The sequence below is a fragment of the Labeo rohita genome, chromosome 4 (genome assembly GCF_022985175.1).
Source record: "Labeo rohita strain BAU-BD-2019 chromosome 4, IGBB_LRoh.1.0, whole genome shotgun sequence".
NCBI lineage: Eukaryota > Metazoa > Chordata > Actinopteri > Cypriniformes > Cyprinidae > Labeo > Labeo rohita.
In genome coordinates, this window is record NC_066872.1 from 32,819,195 (window position 1) to 32,846,432 (window position 27,238).

The 27,238-nt window shown below is 39.2% G+C and overlaps 3 protein-coding genes across 7 annotated transcripts; 2 read left to right on the top strand and 1 right to left on the bottom strand.

The window, feature by feature from the left end:
• Positions 1-700: 700 nt before the first annotated feature.
• Positions 701-7,513, top strand: kera (keratocan). Of its 2 annotated transcripts, none has more exons than XM_051107151.1 (3): positions 701-1,015; positions 4,555-5,429; positions 6,265-7,513. In XM_051107151.1, the coding sequence occupies exons 1-3, from the start codon at positions 999-1,001 to the stop codon at positions 6,426-6,428; spliced, it is 1,056 nt and encodes a 351-aa protein (XP_050963108.1). In that variant the 5' UTR covers positions 701-998; the 3' UTR covers positions 6,429-7,513. The 2 variants fall into 2 exon arrangements, with proteins under 2 accessions (XP_050963108.1, XP_050963109.1); XM_051107152.1 differs by lacking the exon at positions 701-1,015 and adding an exon at positions 3,307-3,421.
• A 1,453-nt stretch (positions 7,514-8,966) lies between these two features.
• On the top strand, positions 8,967-20,414 carry epyc (epiphycan). Of its 4 annotated transcripts, none has more exons than XM_051108597.1 (10): positions 8,967-9,147; positions 11,837-12,020; positions 15,410-15,611; positions 15,857-16,093; positions 16,722-17,744; positions 18,090-18,197; positions 18,838-18,996; positions 19,265-19,467; positions 19,735-19,830; positions 20,052-20,414. In XM_051108597.1, the coding sequence occupies exons 2-10, from the start codon at positions 11,844-11,846 to the stop codon at positions 20,220-20,222; spliced, it is 2,376 nt and encodes a 791-aa protein (XP_050964554.1). In that variant the 5' UTR covers positions 8,967-9,147; positions 11,837-11,843; the 3' UTR covers positions 20,223-20,414. The 4 variants fall into 4 exon arrangements, with proteins under 4 accessions (XP_050964554.1, XP_050964558.1, XP_050964557.1 ...); XM_051108600.1 differs by lacking the exon at positions 8,967-9,147 and adding an exon at positions 11,535-11,579; XM_051108599.1 differs by lacking the exon at positions 8,967-9,147 and adding an exon at positions 11,545-11,674.
• A 481-nt stretch (positions 20,415-20,895) lies between these two features.
• On the bottom strand, positions 20,896-26,608 carry si:dkeyp-38g8.5 (uncharacterized protein LOC568385 homolog). Its single transcript, XM_051108602.1, has 7 exons — positions 26,496-26,608; positions 24,518-24,689; positions 24,296-24,431; positions 23,856-24,004; positions 23,591-23,684; positions 23,368-23,455; positions 20,896-22,078 (listed from the first exon to the last, which is right to left on the bottom strand). The coding sequence occupies exons 1-7, from the start codon at positions 26,544-26,546 to the stop codon at positions 21,356-21,358; spliced, it is 1,413 nt and encodes a 470-aa protein (XP_050964559.1). The 5' UTR covers positions 26,547-26,608; the 3' UTR covers positions 20,896-21,355.
• Positions 26,609-27,238: the final 630 nt, after the last annotated feature.

Below are 27,238 nucleotides of genomic sequence, written 5' to 3' on the forward strand. Positions count from 1 at the left end.
GGTCACACATCTGTAGATCTGACAGGGCTTGTTTGCTTTGTATGACCAAGTGTAAGATCTTAATGGTCCCAAATACTTAAGAACAGAAATCATGAATCCTCTTTTATTCCATACAATAGCGTCCTTTCAAAACGACAGAGATGTACTCCTTTTCACTAGTGCAGTGGGTCTTCAAATCAGTGTCCTACCCAAATCAAAGACCTTCTATATCCCACTTCCTCTTCTCCATCTTGAAATGTCTACAACAAGATCCAGATGTTGAAACAGATGTCGCCTGGTTACTACGCACTGCCTTTCCATTCACTGTAAAGCTTTGTGCAACTCAAGGAGAGAGAGGGACCTGCTGGGATATGGTATGAGTGCAGGATTAACTCTCTAACATCACCAGTTTTTGCATTCCAGCTTAATTCGTCCTTTTACGGGTTGGGACGAGTCTCCATTAGTGCAAGATGACAGCCAGATGATGTGCATTGCCCAAGGGTGGCCTAGTTTAACAAGGTGTAAAAGATCCCTAAAGTCATGAGGGATGGAGATGAGATATGTCCATTGCAAAGAAAGGGTTAAATGTCTCGAAGCCACCTGCAACTGTTTGGAGGGTTTCATGTTTGCCAGGGTCCCCCACCTCCCGAGGCTCCACAGACCCTCACTCCACAAAGAAAAGAGTAAGAACAGAGAAAAAGAGAGTGCTGTACTATCAATAAGTAACCAATGCACGCTTGCGGAAAGACAACTCCACACGTATCTTTCAAACTTTCACACACCCACTTATTCAAGCTCACCAGCTGATGTCAAAGGTTTGGCCTTGGGGAACTTACACCGCTAACAATAGTAATCTAATAAGGCTGTGTCTTCTGATGCATGTCCGGGCCAGAAAGAAAGTGGGAGAAACGGCAGACTGGACTTAAACTGGAGAGGAGCGCAGGAGGACCAAGAGATTGACTGCAACCCCAAAACCAGAACCCAATTTGCCTCCACCTGCACAAACTAAAATCAGCTCTATGACTGAGATGAGCAGGTAATGATGTTGTTGTTGTTTTTTTGTTTTTTTTTTAACTTATGTGGTGGTGACGGGTGGGAAGTGGGTGGTGGGTGTAGGGGGTTCATGGTTTTTCTGTCAAATATTGAATTGCTTATATTTTCCTTATGTACTTCTGCTGCATGTCTTCATATAAGATAATGAATTTTGAATTTTAATTGTAATTGAGAAAAATATATTAAGTTGTAATAGCCAGCTACAGGATCATGAACATGAAATGTATATGTATTACATATGTACTGGTATCTAGTTACTTACATTGAAATAAGTTGTGTGATACAACACAAAAATAATATTAGATATTTACCATGATAGCACTATGGTATTTTTTAAATATGGTGTAGATCAAAATACTATGGTATGACCATATCACCCCATGCCATGGTAGCAGGACAAAGAAAAGTCTTAGATTTTGCTTGTGTAAGCAAGTTTAATTAGTTTATTTTTTTGGTAAAGCTAGCATTAGCAGATCCTCTAAATATAATTTCTACTGAAAATAGTAATAATGCACCTTTTTGATGTTGGCTAAAACAATTAGATGATACAGAAAATTTCATTTCAAAGTTTTCTGTTTCCTAGAAGCATAAAGATGTGAAATTGGGCAGTGGGCATTTGGACGGCTCACTAGCCATAGAGCCAGAGCCAAATGTGAAACTCTCTGTAATTAACATAACTGTCTGAGACACAATGCCCCAAACAGGAAATTAAATCTCTTTGAGAGCATGTGTTTTCTTTTAGGTGAAGCCTAAATGTTCAGCAGGCTATGTCATTTTACAGTCATAGGTTTTACCATCTATGATGGATTTTATTCTTGTTCCATAATGTTCTTTTCTATTCAAAGATGTTGGTAAATTAAGCATTTTACTAGTAAACATATTAATTAACCACAAAGAACATTCAAATATTGTTTACCAGTCTCAGAGCTCAACAAGTTTAGTTGCCTAGTGTGGTGTCATAAAGATACCCTCAAATTTTTAACAGTTAGCATTAGCATTGAACAGTTTCTGATCATAAGCAATGGACAAGACTGTTTAATCCCTGACTTGCTGCTCTCACATTAGTTACAACAGTCCACCTGAAGACTGGGTGACTAGAAAATCCAGTCTGCAATCTGTAAGCCATGTCTAGTCTCACAGGTGCAGACATTAGAGATCTGGAGCTTAAACACAATAGGGTGACAAGGTTTAGTCTTGTAGTGTGATCTTGGGCTCAGACACTTACAGAGTAGCAAGTCGTCAATGACTTCAATGATGTATCAGTCACAGTTTTTCCTGCATGTATTGAAGCCATCATTGGAATGAACAGATATCCAAGATACAGAGTATTTTAAAAGGCTTAAACCTCCTACAGATAGATGTTAATTGCTGGCCTAAAGATGACCTCTTGTCATGTCCTGTATTTCGCAGCTTAATGCTCTTAGTTGCCGATTTAGTGTTGTAGACCTTGACACAGACGTATTCCGTGTTTAGAGCTCTTTAGGTTCCTGTGAATAATAGGATTTGAGTTCTGTAATTGGATTAGGTTGGTGTTTAAACTCCTTGCCCTTTAGTCCACTGGTTGTAACGTAGAGCAGCACCATCCTAGACACGAGATGCTGGATAATAGACTGGATTACTAATGGTTGTAGATTTCAACTGGAGGAGCCCATTACAGGGGATCACATTGACAGAGTAAGTAGTTGTTGTCGTCAGTGGAATTGAGAGCAAGTTATGACACAACAAGATCAATGCTTGGCAGTCAAACAACGACACCATAGGTTGCTACCTGTGGTGATTTTAAATCAGCCTCTAAATCCAGACTAGTGCACGAATTTTGGCGATTATGCAGATTAAATAATAAACGTGCAGTTTTTTCTAATTACTCACTTGGCAACTGTAAACATATCTGAAAATAAAGCAAATCGGTTGTCATTTACCAGTCAAACTGGGAGTCCTTATTAAGGAAATGTATAGATGCATAGATAGATAGATAGATCGATAGATAGACAGATAGATCAACTCAGATTCATTAACTCAGTGATCAGATCGAGACATTTGTTTACTCGAAAAGCAGGAGGCAGGTGTTGTTTTGGTGGGTGATGAAGAAAATGACAAAGACTCCAGCATGGTTTATAGGCCTGTATTAGCCTAATTCTAAGTGGGCCAAGGCCCATGTCTTCTTTTGACAAGCATGCTGGTTTAATCACTGTCCATCCTCCCAGGATTATGACTCTTGATCTCGAGAGGCTATGATTGGCAAAGGTTGTGTCCAGTGTGTCTGTCTGTGAAGGGATCATGAGACGCCATTGACACTACAAATAGGGGCAGGACAGGGCGAAGTAGCTCAGAATTGAGGCATCTGTACCCGCAGCAAGACATACAGTAGAAGCGCTCCAAGAAGATAAAGGTAAGACTCTAGCATTTGTGCAATGGTAGTGTGCAGTTGAAGTATAAGATAGTGTCCACATCTTCCATATCAATAGAAAGCCTATAGAATAGGGGTAGGCAAGTTTGGACCTGAGAGAGCTGCAGTCCTGCAGTGTTCAACTCCCACTATGGAAAAAAGCCCTTGCCTGTCTATAGCCTTAGTAATTCTAAAGACACTGATTAGCTTGTTTGAGTATGTTTGATTAGGGTTGGAGCTGACCTCCAAGGACTGTGCAGCAGGACTGCAGCTCTCTAGGTCCAAACTTACTAGGCATACTATAAACTTTCCGGCAAGTGTGTTGAGTCAAGTTGGATCAAAACTTTGCAGGACACTGGCCCTCCAGGACCGAGTTTGGGCACCCTTGCACTAAAGTTTTCAGCTGTTTTTTTGGATGCACTTGTCCACAGAACTGGTTCTGCAATGCCAGTATGGAAGTCATGATTTAAAAGAGAGATATTTACATGTGAAGCTCGTTCCACCTCACCTGATTACTAGGTATCCAGGGCTTCTCTTTGATCCTGTCTGGTTTAATGTGAGGCTACTGCCCATAGAAAATGATCTCCAAAGCGCAGGACCAAAAATTTAAACCAGATGGGACATTTTATTTCTTGAATACACACTTGACAAAGCTCAAACTTGCATTCGATAGATAGGAATGTTTTAAAAGACAAGGAATCTTTGATTGAACAAACTGAAGCAGTTTGTTAAGTTAAGGGCCAGGTCTTGTTAAAAAGCATGCCATTCTTGCTGTATCTTGTTGCATTCAGAAACAGGACATACCTGAATCCCTATGTTTCCCAGAGACCAAGATTTGCCTTCTGAATGGAGATGAGTAGCACTGTGCCAGGCTTAAGTCAATTAAGGTTGACCTGGCAGCATATTCTAAGTTTAAGAGGATTGCTACTTAGAACATGAAGACACAGGGAATGATAATCTTAACTAGAGGATGTTCCTAATTTTTGGTCAATGACTTTATCGAATTAGAGAGAACCTGAGGTAATGTAGAGTGGATCTCTGGCTATTCTTAGTATGGGGGACAAACATTGGTCCAGGCCCTGTGACAACATGGTTTCAACATTGTTAAAAGCAATTTTTGTGCATTCTTTTTTCAGGTTAAACCTAACAATGGAGTGGCTCATGGTTGTATTTGTGGGCCTACTTTTGGTCAGCCAAGTCCGCTCTGAAGAAGTTCCATATGAGCACCTTATCTCCCAGATCCAGGCTTGTCCTAAAGAATGCCACTGCCCTCCAAGTTTCCCCAATGCTGTTTACTGTGACAACAAGGGTCTGAAACTCATACCTGCCATCCCTCCCTACACCTGGTACCTGTACCTTCAGAACAACCTGATTGATGTCCTGTCAGCCGACGCTCTGCGCAACGCCACACAACTAAGGTGGATCAACCTGAACCGTAACAAAATCACAAACGAAGGCCTGGAGGCAGATGCTCTAAAGGGTATGTCCAACCTCGTACACCTCTACATGGAAGACAATTTGCTGTCTTCCATTCCATCTCCTCTGCCTGCCAAATTAGAGCAGTTACGGCTCTCCCGAAACAGAATCTCAAAGATCCCACCCGGTGTCTTCTCTGGAATGGACCGTCTCACCTTGCTGGATCTGCAAGGCAACAAGCTACAGGATGATGCTGTAACTGAGGTCAATCTGAAAGGCCTCAACAACTTGATCCAGATCAATTTAGCAAAGAATCAGCTAAATACCATGCCCCTTGGCCTTCCACCCACAACCACACAGATCTTTTTGGACAACAACAACATTGAAAAGATTCCGGCTGAGTACTTCAAGGGTCTTCCCAAAGTGGTGTCTCTCAGACTCAACCGCAATAAGCTGGCTAATGGGGGTATCCCAAAAAATGTGTTTAACCTTTCCAGCATCCTGGATCTACAGCTTTCTCACAACCAGCTCACAGAGATACCCGTTATCTCTTCTGGCCTGGAACACCTGCATCTGGATCACAATAAGATTAAGAGTAAGTCCACAACTAAAGTTCTGTACATGTACTGACTTTCTTTATATGTTTTGCTAAATCATTTTGTAATTAGCAAAAGACTGTTGCACATTTCTGGACAAAGGTCACACTATGGTTTAGGGGTCAACCTATATGTGTTTGTTGAGCGGATGGCGAAGATGACCGATAACCGATATTTTGAACTGATATATATGTCTGGTGTAAAAATGAAAATTTATGTCAAAATTAAGAACAACAAAGGCTCTGACAAAAACTTTCTTTAAATGCTTTTGAATTATTTTATCTGCAAATCAGTTTTGAAAATGACCAGTACGATAAACCATAAAATATCTGTGCCGATAATCGGCCAGGAGTGCCTCTTACCAAAAGCAACTATGGGCGCAAGTTCTGTCGTTACCAATACAGTTCAATGGAACTAAAATTTCATTGCTTTTGGGAAATGCACCTCAGGCCAATAATTGGTCAACCCCTACTATGATTGTATTCAAAGCATATGACTTCATTTCTGCCAATAAATAAGAAATGCAGTCAGTACTTGCTTCGATAAGGTTCTACAGACTTTTTGGAAACCTGAAAGCGGTTTCCTTAGGAGGTACCTAACAAACAAAACACCACTTGTTAAGTTATTGACTGACTGGGCAGCAAGGAAGCCGCCTTAAGGCTCCATCTCGCCCACAGCCGTGTCCATGTCCAGACGATGTGTACGGCTGTCTATGGATAGTCCTGATGACAAAAATTATGGCACATTAATAATGTGCAGGGCTCTCAATTTTTTGTGCCTGCATGTCTATGACTTTATCAGTAAGATGTGTATTTTTTTCTGTACTTTCCATAGGTGTGAATAGCTCTGACATCTGTCCACCTGGTACACTCGAGGATTATCTTGATGAGAAGAGTCCACGTCTTCGTTACCTTCGCCTTGATGGTAATGAGATCAAACCCCCTATTCCTCGAGAGCTGATGATGTGTTTCCGTCTCCTCAGGGCTATTGTCATATAAGGATGCCACAACATCCTGTCCATTTTATTTACCAGACCTGAAAATGTATGGAAACTAAAACACTTGAAAAGGGTTCAAAAAAGGACTATTTATTTGCAAAGCCAGAAAATAGATATTGAAAACTGTACACTGCTGAAAAGACCAGTTAAGACTAGAATGAATTTCCATGCTGGTCCAGGTTCATTTGTGCTGGTCTAGCTAAGCTGATAAAGCTTTTGACCAAGAAAGCCCTGCTGAAGGCTGGTGGGGATACTGGTATCAAAAATACAACATATTCAGGTGGTCTCCTGTTTTGGTCTTTTCAGCAGGGTAGAAATCCATGAGACTGTATTTATAGATGGTTTCTCATGGCTGTATTATAAAACCACTGTGCCTTTCTTAATTTCATACGTATTAAAAACTAGCAGGCCTGCTTTATGGGAAACACCATTATCTGTTAAATGTTCTGTATAATGAATAAAGCTCCAAAACAATTTCCTAACTTCCAAGTAATGTAATTTCCCCATCCTGTGCAGAATCTCAGCATTACAGTTTTACCTCACCACACCATTCTGGAGGTTTTTGGACAGAAGAGTTGTGGTCTGATTATGGAGCCAATTTTTTGGTAGTGAATTTAGTACATAGGGTGGTTTATTTGACTTCACTGAATGCATGGTTACTCTTGCCTCTGTTATAAGGATTGACATGTACTGACATGTACTATTTTTTAAAAAGTAAGTTTATTTCTACATTTTAATATTGCGTTGTGTCTTTGTATTCAATATCCAATCAATATTTAGAGTAACATTAATATTGAGAGAAGAGTCATTTTAGGACAGGAAGAAGTACTGTGATCTACTGTGATGTATAAATATGCTTTCAATTTAACAGTTGACAATGGTACTACCAGAACCTTCTAGACTGATTTTAAAATGTATTTTTCTCTAGAGTATAAAAATAATGTGAACATTCCTTTTTCAACGCACAAATGTGATAATTATTTTTCATGTTTTCATTTATCACTGCAAACTGTGAGAACCATTCGGATTGTCAGAGGAGGGAAAAGATAAGATGACATTACCTTTTTTTTGGTGTTCTGGATTAAACTGGTTTCAACTGTCTCTGCATTGTCACTGATTCATTTGTCAAAGTAGACAAGTAGCCAAGCAGCCAAGCTGGTAACCTCTTTATAAACCACATGCAATTTAACTTGTGATAAAATTTGTGATTTATTATAACTACCACTCAGTTGTAGCTAAACATTCAGTTCCAGCAAAAGCAATTCCCGTCTATTTAAATCGGTTTGTTTAAGATTTTCAGATGCATTGGAAAACTTCTCATGAGAATGTGGTGTGTGAGAAATACTGCCAGCACATATTTATGGTCCAAAAGCTTTGTGGTTGCAAAAACATTTTAAAACAAAACAGTGTGCAATAGAAGACTCTAGAACAGTTTCTTTTAAATATTTATACACATCTGACAAAGACAAAGAGTGAGTGTACAGTACCTGGGTATCAGCTGAAACAAAAGCTTCATTTATCCTGCAAGGCCCCGTGCATATATTTTTGGTTGCATCTGTTACGCTGACTTTAGAAATAACGGACTGTTTTACATTAAATCCACACAGTGCAAGGCTGTGCAGCTTAAATTGATCGTGCAAGTAAATGGACTTCCTTGGCACTATCCAGTAGGTTTGCACGGATATTGATTTAATGCATGATCCAGCTAAGAAATGTTCTGGTGCATTTGGTGTCCATTAAAGCTCAACTATATAAAACAGGCTGTAATTAAATAATGTATTAGTAATTAAATATATACTTGCATATATATAATTGAAGGTGGCAGATAGTAGCATAAAAGAGATGTTCGCACACCCATAAATGTCACATATAATCAAACAAAGTGAGAAGACTGTCAGTGACAGTGCCAAACTGAAACAAAACGCAGTATATGTCAGATGTCATTAAAAAATTTGAATTGCTATACAGTCCCAGTCCTCATTTCATGTGACTCAGCAGAAATATGATTACTGAGTTGAAGAGAAAGAGAATTAGTATGGAAAAATAGACTGAGGCCTGTAAAAACATCCCACCGATCATGAAGCAGGCACTTGTACAGCACTTCCTGATAGGTTAGCAGGTTTTCTGCAGTGCATCTCTGCACTAAGCAGAGTTTTAGCACCAAGTCCTGGCGCACAGCAGAATGGAGGCCTTTTCCACCTCTCAACAGAGAAGCCTCACAGAGGGCCCATTGTGCGCCGGGGCCCGGCAGATCCCTACATGAAAGCAGAGTATGCCTCGCGCTCACCTCAGGAAAAGGAAGACAAATATCTCAAACTTAGGACTGAATAACTTATGTGTCTCTTCAGGAAACAAAAAAGAAAGATGGTTGTAAGGGGATTAAAGGATTTTCGCAGCTGGGGGTCTGTCAGTGTGCAAATTGTGTGTCCGTTCGTGTGTGTGCGTGTGATGCAGTGTGGTATGGGGTGGGCGCTGCTGTAGATGTGACCAAAACTCGATTTCTCCCTTTTCTCAGTCTCACTTCTTACCTTCACACATACGGACAGGTAGGGCACACGGGTCTGGGAGTGTGTGCACACGTACACGTCACGCACACCCAGAAGCATCCACACATAGGTTACACACTCGCCGTGAGTGACCCGTTGCCATTGGCCAGGCCCACCAGCCCTCTGCCTGTCCGAGCTGAAGAACAGGACCATTTGGGACAGGAGGAGAAAGAGGTAAGGGTTCTACTGTATGTTCCTCTGCTATGCTTTACAGCAGGGACCGGACCTAAGGGCTTCTTGGGGTCCCGTCCGCTACTTAGCCTCAGTGGTGGCCACTGAGGCTAAGCTAAAAAAAAGCTAAAATGTAATTCACTGACTGTACTGAGGCTTTCATTTTTTTATATTTTGTCTGCACACCACAGCCTTCATAAATATTCTTGTAGTTCTTGTAATAACGAAGTTAAAATAGTTAAAGTGCACCTGACTGACTTTACTGAGGCTTTCATTTTTTTTTTTTTCCTTTAATTTTTGTTTGTGGATTTCTGGTTTTGATTATATAATACTTCCATCATCTTTATGAATCTTACGTTGAAACTGCAGTGATTTACAACCGTTTTAAGTGGGTTAACAGGTCATCTGTGTGGTCATGATGGCAATTTATGTGTTCTTTATTGGTCAGTTTACTATTCCTTAGTTTGTTTTGGGTGTGATGATGTTTGTGCTTGATTTTTAAAAGTTTTTTTTTTTTTTTTAAGATACCAATGAAAGTATGAGTGTTTGCAGAAAATGTGATAGGACAGACTCTTAATGCAATCTGTTCAGGTCAAGAGCCATATTATAGAAACTTTTAAGTCTGCAGATTAGTTATGACAGTAATTGCCAAACAGATGAGATTTAGTAGGTATGTCTGTAATATGTGTCTAATTAAGCTGCAGTGTTTATATATTTATGCATTTTGGCTTCTTGGAAGTGAATAAGTCATAAATTTGCCAATATTGGCAGATCCACTAGAGAAGAAGAAACTGTAAAATCAATGAGTGTGTGGAATGCTGTTGGGTAGAGCCAAAAACAACATTGGGATAGTTAGTTCTCACACACACAAACTCACACGGGGTCTACGCACTGCAAACACTCTTGAGAGTGGGTAAAAGCCGAGCTCTGTGTCAAGCATAGTCCCTCTTTCAGTATTTCCCAGCTCAAGCTGTCAGGTACTAGTACACTGAAGCTCTACTGTGAGACTTTTTTTCACAGACACAGACTGAATTAGTTTGCAAGATATAATTGATATCACCACTATGTAATCTGTATTCATGATGTGACGTGTTGATTGGCAGTCAGAAAATCACAGGGAACTGATTTATGTCTAAAAAATGCAGTGGTTTCTAGAGTGCAGCTACGGCCCAAAATAGCCTTTCATGGAGAGTTACGTGGATGTGTGTGTGTGAAAGAGAGAGAGAGATACAGAGAGATCGTAACTCATTGCCATGCTGTCCACAAACCTCGGTGGAATTTTGAACCTGAGTGTAGAGTCAAACACTCATAAAGGGGCTCTGTCAAAGCTCTCCCTCTCTTTTTCTCTCCGTCTCACCCCGAGGACCAGAACTTGGTCTGCCCATCAAGTACAGCCTGCTCTTCCTCCACTCCAGCTGGTCATTGCTTTCCTCCGAGCCTCTTATCATTCATAAGAAATGTATATATCTCAGATTATTTTGGGTTTGACAACAAAATATGAGGGATAAAAGGAATAGTTGACCAAAAAATAAAAATTTTGTCATTATTTACTCACCTTCATGTTAAACCTGTATAAGTCTTTCTTATGTTGAACACAAAAGAAGATATTTTAATTGACTTCCATAGTAGGGAAAGAAATACTATGGGGAGCATTGAATGTTTGATTACCGGCATTTTTCAAAATATCTTTTTCTATGTTCAATATAAGAAAGAAACTCAGGTTTCAAACGAGTAAATGATGATCTTTTTGGGTTAACTGTTCTTTTGGAAGTGCGCAAGTCATGATAGCCCAATGAAATATTTCATTAATGTTACAGTTACAATTACAGTCAGCACTAAACATTTTGACATTGCGTTTTGGATATTGTTAGTTATTAAGAACTTATGATTAGGGCCATGTGGAATCTGCTCCCAGACTTCTATCCAGTCAGCAGAATTTCCCCCCAAAATCAGCACAGAAAAACGGAAAAACGTCTGCAGATTTCCTCTGGGTCAGCTGATGACAAGGTGAAAATAATGTTTTATTTTCTGTCAGTTAGTATAGTTTTGCGATAGCTCTCTTAAAAATAAAGATCCCAAAGAGTGGGGATTTCCCGAAGAACCTTTTAGTGTACAGCTCCTATACAAAAACATTTTTTTCGTACTGTTAAGAATATTTCAAAAACTTGTTTCCACTATAAAGAACCTTTTGTGCAAATGTTCCATAGATGTTAAAGGTTCCTCATGGAACCACATAAAAAATGTACACCTTAGAAAATGAATAAACAAACTTTACAAATAATAAAAAATGCTATAGGTTATCATTTTGTTTAAATAAACACCTTTTATGATGTTAGGCATCTCACCTGTGACCTTTCAACTTTAACACACAAAGCAGTCATTGAGTGCATTCAAGATGGCTGCTGGGTTAGTCGGTGGCTTCTTGGCTCTCGCAAGTAAGCAAAAGACTTTAGAGGTTTGTATTTCAGTATTACTGGCTGCCTGCATCCTGGTAATAAATACCGAGTTCTCCAATCTTACAGAGTGTATGGTGAGCCAAAGTCCATGATTTAAGCTTCTTGTTGATGTAAATTTACCTCCCAATGTGTGTTATATTTTTTTAAATGATCAGAAATCAAAGATATTTTATGAGGTTGACACTTGTCATTTTAAGATCTCACCAGACTAATAATCCATCTGATTCTGTGTCTAGCAGGAAGATGGTAACGCTGAGGTTGATGTGGGGACTCCTGGTCCTGTGTGTGGTGGCAGCCTCTCCCCGCCGATACGCCAGACAAGCAGAACTAGATAAATATGACAACAACAATGTGGATTTAGACCTGAATCCGGATGGCGATGATTCCTATGACTATTACGATGGAATTGATGAACCGCAGGTGAGAGAGTCTTTCAAGTTTTCAATTTAGAAACTGGTTAAATGCTCTTGATATGGGTATTTGCATTAGTGCCTGAACTCTTTAATTTCAAACAAGCAAGTAAAAGTACTACTTTCCAATATATATCTCATCTAATTGTTCTGAATCAAGCCTTTTTCATATTTGGACTTTGATTACTGATTCCTCTCTCTGCATATTCATTAGTTTCCTCCAGTCTGTTGAGATGGCTAACGTTCAAGCACTGGACTCGGTTCTAGTTGTCATGCAGGAATGTATTTCTGCAGTTTTGCTTTAGGGTGTTTGACAACTTTTCATTTGCATTGCTGATCCAAATGTTCCTGAGGATAATAGCATCCAGCTATGTCAGTCTTTGGTTTATGATTTTCATTTAGAAACTGGTTTGAAACCCAGCTGCTGTGCTTCAGGGTCGGTCAATGAGGGCATGTGGGCCTGTATACACTCATCCTCTCTGATTTCAGATCAGTGTTCGGTTGTGCATACTAATGTTCGTCCCTTCTCAGTGAAGTGAAACTTCACAAGAACCATCATTTTCAGCAGTTTGGCCTTTTATTATGCAAAGCTGTCAAAGTCAGTTTGTGACATACTTTATCATTTGCATTCAAAGGTTAGTTTTTGTTCTTGTACTTGATTTAAAGAACTGCTTATGAACAGAGAGGCCTACTGGTGCAGCAAAGTTCAGTGTGTCAGACTGATTTATCATTCTTTTTTTAATGCAGCAAATACTTTTCTTGGACATATCATATGTGTGATGGACAGACCAGATGTTGTTGAACGTAAAATGTTCTCAACTGAATTTTCCACTGGCACAACCTTATGGAATGAGAGGTAGACACGGGCATTTTTACTGAAATACACTCCTAATCAATAGTTGTACTACACTAGTCATACTTGTACGGCAGATTATTTTACTTAAGCGACTTTTTTTTTGGCTGGATGCACAAAAAACATTCATTTACTTACTAAGCCAATACTTACTGTCTAGTTGGTTGTCATTTCCTAAATTACATTTGTAGTAGCATCCACATAGAAAATATTTTCATTTTAAAGGAATGTTTTAGTTAAGAACATTATTTTGGGAATGTCTGGTGTTATTATACATGCTTTTGAAAGAAATGTTGTTGTAAACTGGCCAGTGCTCCAGGTCTGATAGCCAGAAGTTAAGCTGTAGGTATGAAGAAATGTATTCAGTGAAACGCGAGCTACAACAACCAGTAGATCATCTTCAGCATGGAAAAAAAGTTGGGCTAAAACTATGTTTGACTGGCACAAGGCAAGATGCACTTTTAGAAGAATTACACTGAAGCCAAGAGACTTAACTTGATCCTGATGTGAATGTTATGTAGTTAAACCCACAATCAAAAGCACACTTGTGAGTTACAACACATTTTCCTTGTGTAAGGCTCTTCATTTTCAACTTTTCAGGATATTATGAATGTTTCATAAAGTGTGGGAATGTTTGTTGTTCCTCACCATATGGAGAGTTTTTTTCTTAATATCATTAAGAAATGCAATTTCAGACATGTATTTTATTTAGATTTCTGGTTAAAACTTATTAATGTAAACAAACTTGACTAAATTTGTCTTACATAACCAGGTTAATGTTGTTTGAACATGTAAGAGTGCTTGTAGGTGCCTGTATTTCTCTGTGTAAATGCATGTATGAACAAGGACATATAATGTATGTCCAGATGTATTTGTATTATGAAATGTTGCTTCTGATGCTTTGTGAATCATTTTTCTGAAAAGCATAAAGGCACACAAGTGAAAATATAAAACTACTTTTCAGTTGAACCTAATGACCCTTTGTGTAAAAGTATAAAACAAACTGTTGCGTTGCTTCTGCAACAGAAATATAAAAATGCTTGCAAATTTACACAGCACTTATATAATGTACATTACTTTATAAAATCATCATTTGTCTACCTTTAGACATTTGTCTAAAGAACAAAGTGCTGACAAGCTTGTGAGTCACAGGACTGGCGGCTGTAGAATAGATTTTAGTAGCGGTTCCAGAAAGCTCTCATGCGTCGCGGTATCTGAAATGAGTCACTGGCACTGTTTATTGCTTTATACATTGCTGATTCCTTTTAGCCATCCTTTTAGCCTTTGGCTTTGCGTGTTTGGCTAGGTTGTTGTATAAAAAGCAAGCATATTCCAAGCAAGGCCTCTCAAAGGCTTGTTGTTTTACAGACTCTCAGCACTGGTAGATTTTGGCTATTTGCCTTCATACCTGACTGTTGACAGAATTAGTAGTGTAGTCGTGCATTTTAATAAAATGACTTTTTTACAGATTAACAATTGTATTTTTTTTTTAAATGATTTAGTTTTAATAGGTTCAAGTTGACCATTCTGTAAGACAACTGAGATCTAAAGTTAACTGAACACTCTGGTAAAAAAATGGGCAGAAATATGTATTTTTCTGCTACCATGTATGTCTTGGTTCCACAAGGACCATTTCTGGAGAATAGCAGCTGCTTACAGATGAGACTGTGAATGGTTTCACAGCTCCCCACTCTGGATTGTAGTGGAATCGAATACAAAAAAGCTGATAGAGCTAGTCAACATTACAACGTATGCAGAGTAAATGAAAAGCAAATAGATTTAAAAATCAGCACATCAATGTTGTTTGTCTCATACCTAGCAACAATTAGCATTTATAAGGAAGAGGATGACTTTGAATGCTTTGAATGAATAGGCCGATACCCAGTGAAAAGCCTATTCTCTTTCAATGGTGGAGCCATTTGCTGAGACACACCTTTTACTGTTACACTTAAATGTGTTAATGTGTCTGCAAGACTTTTATGCTTTAGTAGAATAAACAGATGCCTAATGAATAAATAGTTTGTAGCTGGGATATTTTTAAAACCATCTGTGGTGTGAACAATTCAGTATAGCTCAAGGGTGTTCAGTCACACTCATGGGGGGGGCCAACATCCTACATATTTTAGTTCTGAGTATTTAGAAGTTCTGAGTGATCCCAAAGACTTTGATTAGCTGGTTCAGTTGTGTTTAAGAGCTAAACTCCACCTGAAGGAGTCCTTCTAGGCTGTGGAGTTGCTAAGGATTCTGGGCCCATTGCACAGAATTTGCAATGGGGCCCCCTCAAAATGCTGAATCACCCTCTGTTGGGCACCTCTCAGCCTCTGGGCCCTATGCACCCCCCCCCCCCCGGTAGCTATGCCTCTGTTTCCAGTACTGAAGCAGTATTGGATACCCTAGCAGAGTAAGGTGATTAGTTTCTCCATGCTTTAAACCAGCACTTTAAATTACTTTAAGCACTTTAGACCACAATTATTTAAACCGTTGATAGTCTGAAAGGCTTTGTAACATAACAAAAATGAGTGTTCTGACCTAAATTCTTCTTGCAGATAGAGATTGGCACCTTGAGCCCTGATGAGGATATTGATCCTTCACATCATGCCTCACTGGAGGAGGAAGAAGAGGAGGTGGAGCATGAAGAACGGAGGACAGTTGAGGGGAGAGAAGACAAGGAAATACCCATAAAGCCTCAGCTTATTCCATCAGGGTCTGGGGAGTCAGGGACTCTGATGGGCCCTAGTGCACAGGGAGGTCTGTACCATGCATGGACAAATGCACACACTACTAATTGTCATGACTAGCCTGCCAACTGTTTCATCATGCTGTTGTTCCATTTAACTGGTTATGTGATTGGTTAAATGTGTTTTAATTCTTTAACTTGCTTTTTATGTGCATCATATTCATCACTCATAGTGTTTACTGAACCAGTCCATATGGTTCTAAGTGTATGTCTAATTCTAATAACTGTTCTAACACCTAACCTTGTCTTGAACAAGAGGAGGAGCTTCGTCTGACGCCCATTGACATCCTTCAGATTTCTGGGGACATTTCGGGTTCTGGTGACTTGGGCTCTGGAGACTTACTTGATGACAAAGCTTCCGGTTCTGGAGAGCCTTTGGGCTCTGGAGGTTCTGGGGCCTCTGGTGACATATCAGGGTCTGTGGACTCAGAGGACCTTGGTTCTGGAGACTCTGGGCTTTCTGGTTCAGGCATAATATTGATCTCAGGTGGAGGTCAGTACTCAGGACTTAGATTTGCTTTATGTGTTTTCACCAGGGCAGGGCAACTTCGATCCTGAAGGGGCGCTGTCCTGCAGAGTTTTACTCCAACCCTAATCAAACACACCTGAACAAGCTCATTACTGTCTTCAAGATCACTAGAAAGCTACAGGCAGGTGTGTTTGACTAGGGTTGAAGCTAAACTCAGCAGAACCGTTGCCCTCCAGGACTGAAAGTTGCCTAGCACTGTCAGAAAAAAAATGTGTTAAAATTGTACCTTTAGGGGTACAGCAGCTTGTCCCTGGGGCAGTAATCTTGTACCTTATCTACCTTTAAATGATGCATATTAGACATCCTCTTACAATTTTTGTATGTTTTTTTTTTTCTGATAGTATAGCTTAAGAGGATTCTTGATTACTTCAGCACAATATCTGTGGATAGTGGGGAGGGATTTTCTGAGAGTTTTAAAGCAGATAGTCATAATCTGTAATTTACAACCATTTAACTGTTTTGTATTGGTTAAAATGATGATCCAAAATGGGTAACTGGTAATCATTGCCAGCATTGCTGTCATGCTGTTTCCTCTCATTTACTGTTGAGGAGGCTAATTTCTTTCTTGCCACCCCACCTTGTCTCTCACAAGAGGAGGAGCTCCACGTGACGCTTGAAACCATTCCACACGAGGCCTCTGGGGATTTTGAGGAGTCTGGAATCTCTTGGGTGTCTGGAGCTTCAGGGTTACCTGAAGTGTCAGGGGAGCCCTCAGCCTCTGGGGTTCTTGATGTTTCTGAAGAGCCTGTGGTATCTGGGGTACTTGAGATATCAGGAGAGCCTGGGGCCTCTGGAGTACCTGAGGTGTCAGGAGAGTCTGGGGCCTCTGGGGTAACTGAGTTGTCAGGAGAACCTGGGATCTCTGGGGTACCTGAGATATCAGGTGAACCTGGGGTTCCAGAGATTTCAGGAGAGCCTGGGGCCTCTGGGGTACCTGAAATATCAGGAGAGTCTGGGATCTCTGGGGTGCCTGAGGCGTCCGGAGAGTCTGGGATCTCTGGGGTACCTGAGGTGTCTGGAGAATCCAGGACCTTTACAATGATTGAGGTGTCCGGAGAATCCGGGACTTCTGGGGTGCCTGAGGTGTCTGGAGAATCCGGGATGTCTGGGATGCCTGAGGTGTCTGGAGAATCCGGGACCTCTGGGATGCCTGAGATGTCCGGAGAGTCCGGGACCTCTGGGATGCCTGAGGTGTCTGGAGAGCCTGTGATTTCTGGGGTACCTGAGGAGTCTGGGGAGCCTGTGATTTCTGGGGTACCTGAGGAGTCTGGGGAGCCTGTGATCTCTGGGTTGCCTGAGGTGTCTGGTGAGCCTGTGATCTCCGGTGTACCTGAGGAGTCTGGGGAGCCTGTGATCTCCGGTGTACCTGAGGAGTCTGGGGAGCCTGTGATCTCCGGTGTACCTGAGGAGTCTGGTGAGCCTGAGATCTCTCTGCTGCCTGTGGTCCCTGAAAAGCCTGGACCCTTTGATGAGTTTGAAGAGTCTAAGGTCCCCGAAGAGGCTAAACGGCCTGATGACACTTTGGAGTCAGGAGAGTCTGGGATCCCAGAAGAATCTGGGGTGACTGAAGCCCCAGTCGTCACCACTGAAATATTAATACCTGACTTAGATGAAGGTCAGTACCATGATATTAATACTATGTCCTATAATAGTGTTGGTTACAACTTACTGGAGTAATTTTTAGAAGAATAGTTTAGAACCGCTTAGAAAGAGTTATGATCACTATTGAACATTTTGTTGCACCCATCAATTCTAGGCTCTGTGAAACCCACATACTTCATTTAACTGGCTGACTTTGGTTAAATGTGTATTCATTTTGTTTTGTTTGGTGTGCATTATAACATTAACAATCATTATAACTCCTCAGTGTCAGTATACTCACTGTCTGTCCTGTTCCGTTGTTCACCTGTCCATGTGCTAATCTGTCTCCTAACACCTTCATGTTGTTGTGTTTAACAAGAGGAGGAGATACTCCTAACTACCCCGACCACTCCCTTGGAGGGGACTGGGGGTGATATAGGGTCAGGGATACCTGATATTGACAGAGATATTGACACAGATGTAACAGGTCAGTATCTCATTTGTATTTAACCATCCTTAAGGCAATTAAAATGATCCCATAATATGTATCCTCAGTTTCAAGACCTGTGAAAACAATGTGTTTTCTAATGAAATTCTGTTGCTACCAGAGATACTCCAAACTCGGTCCTGGAGAGCTGGTGTCCTGCAGAGTTTATCTCCAAATTGCCTCAACACACCTGCCTAATAAAAACTTGATTAGCTGGTTCATCTGTGTTTAATTATGGTTGAAGCTAAACTCTGTAAGACATCAGCCCTCCAGGACCAAGTTTGGAGATGGAGCAGGGGTGTCCAATCCTGCTCTTGGAAGGTCACCTTCCTGCAGAGTTTAGTGCCAACACATCTGCTGGAAGATTTTTTAGTCCTCCTGAGAACCTTGATTAGTTCCATTCTGTTTAACTGGGTAATGGAGCTAAAGTCTACGCTAAGGTGGCCCTCCGGGAGCAGAATAAACATTCCTGCAGTACTGTATGCAGCACATTTTTTAACAATATGATACAAAAGTGCAAGAAATGATTGCCTCATGTCTCCAAACAGGCAGCCACTGGCATAAGCATCAGTACAACTTCTGAGTTTTAACATGTATTTTTGTTTGTCTTCTGAATGCCACCTGTTAATTTGGTGGTAAGGTATGGGTACCTGTATGCTCTGCACCTGCCTGGTCGGATCTGTGTACTGTGATGACCTCAGGCTGGACCGTGTTCCTCCCCTTTCCAAAGAAACCACTCATTTCTATGCCCGCTACAACAAAATTGCTAGGATCAGCAAGTCTGACTTCGCCAACCTGAGTATGTTTCATCATGTCACAGCTAAATTCAAGTCAATATGAAAGTTTCTTTCAGAAATAGATCACATTATGGATAAATAATGCGGCAAATGGGTTACAGTTCCTATTGACTTAAAGCCTAGTTCATATAGACAGCAGTTTGTCTAATGGTATCTCATAACCAGATCTGTTAGCTTAATCACCAACTGATAGCGATAGCTTGATGCTAAAATATGAATTTGAATTTTCATGAACTTTACTAAATGATCATTTTGTCTTCTGTTGTCTAGATAAATTAAAGAGGATCGATCTGACTAGCAACGGGATTTCCAGAATTGATGATGATGCTTTCTTTGGCCTTCCTGCTCTGCAGGAATTGATATTACGAGAGAATAGTATTAGACAACTTCCTGCTCTGCCACCCTTCATGACCCTTATTGATGCCTCTCACAACCAGCTAGGCAGCACCGGCATTCAGAGAGAAGCTTTCAAGGTAAGAAAAGCAATAAGAGTCAAAATGCGGAGCACTTAGCCTACCTTAAGCCCATTTCTGGGCTTTCCTTGCATAGTGTTCCTCATGCCTACTGTTGCTCAAGCAGACCTGAGGGAACAATTTACAGGTCGTTTAAAGTGGACGAAAACCAGACAGAAGAAAAAGCTCCCACTTTCAATGGGAATTGCTGCTCTTACTCATAACTAAAAGTCTGCTTTAGATAATTTAGTTTGAGAAGATTGATCAGCTCATATTTTCCGTTTCCAGGACATGCCCGGGCTACTTTACCTTTACTTGACAGACAACAACATAGACCACATCCCAGTGCCCTTGCCTGACAGTCTGCGCTCTCTGCACCTACAGGTACCTGTACTCCCACCTCACTAGTGCCACCTTGTGGACATCTACGGCATTTGCCTTCTAACTGAAATATTAACATTTGCAAATAGATTTTAATCTGCATAGTGTTATTTAATGAACGCTGACGTCTTTGCTGTTGTAAAATTACTTATCACACAAATGTAAACATTTAAAAGATTTAACGTATGTGCCTAGATGCTACATTTAAAACATTGTTTTTTCAGAATAACAATATCCAGATGATGCACGAGGACACCTTCTGCAATCCGCATGACTTGAATTACATCCGCAACGCTCTTGAGGACGTTCGCCTGGACGGTAATCCCATCAACCTCAGCAGAACCCCACAAGCCTACATATGTTTGCCACGTATCCCCGTTGGTGCCCTTATTTAAACGCACACTCAAATGCAAGCGTACAAAACTCACACGTATGCACATGCATCAAAACTCCTCTGTGCGTACCTCTCTCATTTTTTTTTTTTTTTAAACTTTGGGCTCAAGCAAACACTTGGATATGAATGGCTGTCTTTAAAGGAGGTTGGCATAAATACATAAACTCACACTCTCACAGGAGTTCTGGTGGACACTTCCAACTCTACGCTGCTTGTGTTTCTACCTTTTCACACAGTACACACTTTTCATAATGTAGGAGGTATCTGGATTTATGACGTCTCATAGTTGTCTAGCCTCATAAACAATCTCTTTTAGAGAAACAGCGAAGCATGCATAACTCAGAACGTTTTTTATTTATCAAATACTAATGAGGAAAACAAGATGTCGTTAATTTACAAGTGCAAATCTGAACCGCACAAAAACCCTCTTTTTGTGTGCTGTACTGGTTGCCTGGTTTGGGGTTAGCTGCAATAGCCAGCCCAAATTGTTTAAATATGTTTTGTAAATGAAATATTGTTAATATTCATATAGAATTTAACAAATGTTTATCGTGATTAGCATAAACTAATTGAAGCTGGCGCTCGATTAACTTTTTTGAAAGGTAAATTTGACTAATGCAATAAAAGAAGCATTCTAACAATTAATTTGTTGTAAAGTCTGTACTGTAATATAAATATATATAAGCTGTTTTTTTTTTTTTTTTTAATTTTACAAGAACTGCAATATTTTGGTATATCACATTTCAAGCTGTTGTTATGACCAATGGCCTTCAAATTGAACTGATTTCAGAACTGTTGTATTGGTTGAGGGGTTTGAGAATGAATGGGGGGAATGGGGGGTAAATATTAGCGCAGCATTGTGTGTTTTGTATGGAAATAATCACACCTGAATAAAGTTTTTTGATGACCTCTCCAAAACAGAGGTGGCTTAACGTTTTCATTGTTACCTTATAAAGTCTTCAATGGCATGAAAGCAACACTTATCGCTCTTGTAAACAAGCGTAGCTACTAACATTACAAATCCAATCACTGTATCACAGCACGATCCACTTCTGGCAACAGAAAACGGTTTTACGGTGTACAAAAATAATGACATATACATAATGGGTCCCGTTCAGAACGTTTAGTTCCGTTTTAGAAGTTCTCGATGAGCTTTTCAAACAGGTTGAGGAATTTCTGCCTCCTTTCTAAGGATGCCGGTTCCATCACTAAGGGAATTGAGGTATCAGTTCCTTCTGTATTATCGTTTAGATTAGCCGTCTGCTCTCCTTTCTCCGTCCCCCGCTGCTGCTCTAGGATGGCACGCTCTCGTTCAAGCTTAGCCCTTTCTCTGTCAAGAATTGCTCTTTCCTTTTCCAGCTGAGCTCGGATGTACTCCACAGAGGCCCTGTCTCTTTCCACAGCGGCCTTTTCTCTCTCCAGAGAGGCTCTGTCTCGGTCCAATGCTGCGAGTTCTCGTTCCACCCCTGCTCTTTCTCTATCTAAAACCATTTTTTCCCGCTCCAGGACCATTCTCTCGTATTCAATAGCAGCTTTGTCGCTCTCTAGGATGGCTCTTTCGTGCTCCATCTCATCTCTGTCCCTGTCCAGCTCGGCCCTGTCTCGTCCCATCTCTTCGGACATCATGTCATCCTCTTCGACGAACAGCTCGATCTCGCTTCTGTCCGGCTCTCGCGCTCTTTTGCTCCTTCTGCGCGTGGTGTTGTTCGGCCGATATTCGCTGTCGTCGCCCACTGTAGACGTGTCTAGTGTGACTTCACTTCCTGCGAGTCTACCTTCCATGGCGTCGTCCATGAGGGAGAACCACGGCCAGTTTGTGGGGTTCACTGAGACGCCAGGTGGGGGATTTTTCAGTTCCTGATGCACACAAGGTATGCAGACACACAGAGGGGTGAGCAACGACACAGTATGATGTTCATAATTATGTGTACATAATTATAATGTCAATATACAATGGCATTTAATAAAGTTCAGGTGCGTATTTATTAAAATAAATGGCATTTAGTTCATTTGTGTAATTTAATGTAAGGTGTATGTATATAATACATTTAAGCATCATAGTTTTATAATACATATACATATATATATATAATTACATATACATTATTACATTCTAATTACATTAGATTGTAATTTAATTAATGTAATGTGTATGTATATAATACATTCATGCACCATACATATATTACTAACATGTTTTATTGATTAATTACATATACATTCTGATTACATTCTGATGTTTGATATTAAAATGTCATTTAGTTAATTGTTTAATTTAAAAAAATGTTTATACATTTAATACGTTCATAATACATTACTAGCATTTAATGAAGTTCAGGTGTTTAAATTTATTTTAAAAAATGGTGTTTAGTTAATTTTGTGTAATTTAATGAATGTAATGTGTATGTATATAATACATTCATGCACAGTAGTTTTTGAATAAAGTATATTTTATAAATGACATTAAAAGCTTTTAAAAATTCTGATGCTAAATATTAAAACGTCATTCATTTTGTGCAATTTAATTAATGTAATGTGTATTTATTGAAATCTATTATTTTTTGAAATCTATATTCATGCACTATAGATTTCAATAAATTATATATAAATATTAATTATATACATATGCACACTACATACACTATATCATTCATCAACCTTAAATTTAATGAAATTCTGGTGTTTAATATTTAATTTTTATTTTTTTCCATGTGTAACTGTAATTATTAGTTATTTGTAATTATATAATACACAATACATACAATTATACTTTAAAAATATGTATATAATAATAATACGATCATGCAAATGTCTAAACCTATCTAATATATTATGGTATATATATTAATATATCTTCGTATTCATGATTTTATTAAAATTAAAAATATAATATATTAATATATTATATTATTTAATATATATATTTTTAAAATATTTGTATAATAATTTAAATGACTTTAATTACTTATATTATTTTTTTATTTTTTTATATTAAAAACTTATTTATTTATATTAAAAACTTTAGGACAATATTGGACGACTGAAAGGTTAATGGAGTCCTGAACTGACAATCATATGAGTTGAATCAGGTGTGCTAAATATGGGTAATATCCAAAATGAACACTAATAACATGGCACTGTCATACCTTATACTTCATCTTAAGATTTTCCCATTTCCTCCTGGCCTGGCTGGCAGAAATTTCCCTTTGCAGACCCAGCTCTTTCAAGATGGCCCTATTGCAAAAACATATGCACACTAATATCTGTAGGTTGTTGGCATAAACATCTACTGTGTGCTTCTTTACTGGTGCAAAGACTTGAGTGTGTAAGTATGCATGTGTAACTGTCTGCTGGTGGTGACTGGTTTACCTGTAAGCCAGAGTTGAAGAATTTCTCTTTCCAGTGAAAAGTGAGTCGTTGGTCACTCGCAACTTCACGAATCTAACAAACTCTTCATTTGACACTTGAAGCACATATACATGAACACACATGCAGATGTTAATAACGGTATGACACGTGATTTGTATAATGCATGCATGCAATTTACGTGGTCAGCTCAATGCTAAACTGCTAAAATGGGAGAGTTAATTAAATGCACTGGGACTTTAAATGCATAGAATGAATTGCTACTCACTCTTATAAATGAATTCTGCATGATCAGGGCCATCCTTAATGTCCTCAGAGGGACTCTGTACAGTGTAAAGTTCGTGGTCCATACTTGCGTCTGTTGTCTTTGAGTCATCAAGTGCGCTACTCATGGCGCTAGTGCACAAGCGAAGGGCACTAGAAGAGAAAATGGAGGGTTTACGTTCTTTCCTTCTGCCGGTGATTCACGGCGGTTGGAGTGTACATACCGCCACCTATTGGACTGCCGTGATATCACAATGTAAAAAGTCAGGGGAAAGTAGTGTAAACATTAATTTTTTATTAATGCATAGTTAGCGTAAATGTTTAAAAAATGTGAAACTGATACAGATTTACGCACATTTTTTTGTAGATAAACCAACGTTGGTTTGTTGTGAACATATCGCATAGTATTTAAAATAAATATGCTTTATTATATTCGTATTCTACCTTTCAGGGTGTGCTTCTTTACAAACAATTAAATGACTTTCAAAATCGTTTCTTCGTAAAACTGTAGTTTGGCAGTAGGGGCAGTGATAATGTAGTGCTGGTCGACAGTCAAATCCACATCTGTGAATGGAGAAACCTACAGCATGAAAATATGTATATTATTAAAATATTACGTAACAATGTCGCATATATATTTAAGAACAGCACACTACATGTACGCACCCTCGTGGAAAACTGCCCTGTTAAAATGTCTTGTCATGTGCAGTTTTAATTTGTCATTTCTGGTCGATTTAAATACACTCTCAGAGCAAAAGGGGCAGTGGAAACCACTGCAGCACGTCGTGCATTGATGTAAGGGAGGCAGTGAGTGGCCTTTCTGAATCGTTATGTGTGTCTAAAAGAAAAATAAGACTACAGATTAATCGTCGAGAAATTTATTTTACTCTATAGCAGTCATAGAGTACAATAGAGGAAAAATGGGTGTTATAAATAAAGCCGTGTGTACACTGTGTGCAGAATTATTAGGCACGTTGATATTCTGGTCATATTTTTTTTACCAAGCACATTTTACCAATTCCAAACCACATCAATCTTAATAACCACTATTAATTTTGTATTTAATCATTTATACATGATATATATTTGTCCATGAAGGCTGGAAGTGAAAAACTCCTTATATTCAGGTGTGTGTAATTATTAGGCATGTTTTCTTTTACATATAAATAAGCCAAAAAAGAGATTTAACCCAGACTGAAAAGTCAAAAATTATTAAATGCCCAAGAGAAGGATGCAAAACTAATGCAATACTAGAATTTGCAAAGTTAAGGCATGACCATTGGACAGAGAAATGCTCGTTGGGTCAGCACGGTAAAAAAAAAAAAAAAACGGTGGAGAAGAAAAGATGCATGTTAACTGCAAAAGAATTAAGAATTAAAGTAAAGAATTAGCTGTGAAACCATCAGGAACCATTTAGTCTCCAGCGCCACCATTTTCCAGAGCTGAAACCTATCAGAAGTACAATGTGTCAGGTTCTCAGAGACTTTTCTTGGGTGAAAAACCTAAAAAATGACCCTGACTTAATAAGAATAACATTCTGAAGTGTTAAGAAATACATGAAGTTTAATTTTTTATAGGCTTTATAGACAGATAAGTAGAGAGTGACTCTTGAAGGACCAGCACCACATCCTCTTGTACCTCTAGCAGTACATTTTGGGAGTTCATGTTTAGGCTATCTCTTGCAGAGATGGACTAAAATGAACTCCCAAAACTTACTGCCAGATTTTGGAAGATAAATTCTTGAAAGAGTGGTATAAGAGGATTTGATGCCGGTCCTTCAAAAGTCACTCTCAACTTATCTGTCTATAGAAAACAGTCTTCATGTATTTCACAACACTTCAGCATGTTATTCTCTTTAAACGAGGGTCATTTTGTAGGATTTTTCACCCAAGAAAAGTCTCTGAGAACCTGACACACTGAACTTCTAAAGACTCCAGCTATGTTGCAGCTCTGGAAAATGGTGGCGCTGGACACTAAATGGCTCCTGATGGTTTCACAGCTAATTCTTCACTTTAATTCTCAATTCTTTTGCAGTTAACGTGTCTTTTCTTCTCCACCGTTTTTTTCTCACCATGCTGACCCAGCGAGCATTTCTCTGTCAAATGGTCATGCCTTAACTTTGCAAATTCTAGTATTGCATCCTTCTCTTGGGCATTTAATAATTTTTGACTTTTCAGTCTGGGTTAAATCTCTTTTTTGTTTTTTTTATATGTAAAAGAAAACATGCCTAATAATTACACACACCTGAATATAAGGAGTTTTTCACTTCCAGCCTTCATGGACAAATATATATCACGTATAAATGATTAGATACAAAATTAATAGTGGTTATTAAGATTGATGTGGTTTGGAATTGGTAAAATGTGCTTGGAAAAAAAATATGACCAGAATATCAACGTGCCTAATAATTGCACATAGTGTAAACTAAAGCAGCACAAATGTGTTTATCTATAGGTTAAGCCATAAGCACAATCATTCCATCCGTAGGAACGCGAAAAGAACCCGGTTTTGTGTCCGCTGTCGTGGTCTCAAACCGATCTATGTCTACTCGATGAGCAGCTTAGTGTCAAGATCAGATATTGCACGTATGTCTCATAACGTACAATTACAATCGACAAAAGAAGCACCTAAGATCGATACTCACTAAGATAGGACCAGATGTGCTCTCTGTCATTTTTACATTGTCACTTGTCATGTTTACAAACTCGAGTTCCGAAACTGTTGTCCTACATCTGTTGGACTAAAACTGCTGGCGGTGCTGTACTGTAAATGGCGGTGCAGTAAAGCAAATACGCCCTTCGATATAAAGCGTCGCTTTGCTTAATAAAAGAGTGTTTTGTGTTTAGGGTTAAAAGAATAAACACCTCACACATTTGGGTGGTTTTCTGGAGAAAAGACTTGTGCGTGTAAGGTTTTGCTTCGCAAATAAATGAATTTTATTTGTCGTAAGTCTCTCCGACACAAAGATGGCAGTAGTGAGCTTCAAGAGGCAGGTTACAAGCATGGACGTTGCATTTACGTAGTCTGGACACAGCGACATTTTGGAGCGGTCAACAAGGATATTTAATGTGCAATATAATGTGTTTTTATTTGTGAAATAACACAAATCGCAGGAGAAATAAACAAGAAACTAATTCAGTTCGTTAAAGGTTGTCTCAAAGTTTTAAATTAAAATTAAGAGCCTTTAACACTAGATACTAACACTAGACATCTAGATATAGTGGAACTGCTTTTTAAACGATAGTTATAATGTGTTTAATATATATTGTGACTTTATTTTATAATGCTTCTTCATGGGATGTAGGTCAAACATGTTTCTTTTTTGTCCATAGCATGTGTTTACACAGAAAAACAATGGAAAAAAAAAAAAAAGCTCTATAAAAGCCT

Bases quoted from the DNA above. Each gene is read 5' to 3' on its own strand.
- kera (XM_051107151.1), top strand. The intron at 5,430-6,264 runs GTAAGTCCACAA...TACTTTCCATAG, and splicing joins GGATCACAATAAGATTAAGA to GTGTGAATAGCTCTGACATC.
- epyc (XM_051108597.1), top strand. From the start codon at position 11,844: ATGGTAACGCTGAGGTTGATGTGGGGACTCCTGGTCCTGTGTGTGGTG. The intron at 12,021-15,409 runs GTGAGAGAGTCT...TTCTTCTTGCAG, and splicing joins ATGGAATTGATGAACCGCAG to ATAGAGATTGGCACCTTGAG. The intron at 19,468-19,734 runs GTAAGAAAAGCA...TTCCGTTTCCAG, and splicing joins TTCAGAGAGAAGCTTTCAAG to GACATGCCCGGGCTACTTTA.
- si:dkeyp-38g8.5 (XM_051108602.1), bottom strand. From the start codon at position 26,546: ATGACAAGTGACAATGTAAAAATGACAGAGAGCACATCTGGTCCTATC. The intron at 23,456-23,590 runs GTAAACCAGTCA...TTTTTGCAATAG, and splicing joins TCTTCAACTCTGGCTTACAG to GGCCATCTTGAAAGAGCTGG. The intron at 22,079-23,367 runs GTATGACAGTGC...TGTGTGCATCAG, and splicing joins ATCTTAAGATGAAGTATAAG to GAACTGAAAAATCCCCCACC.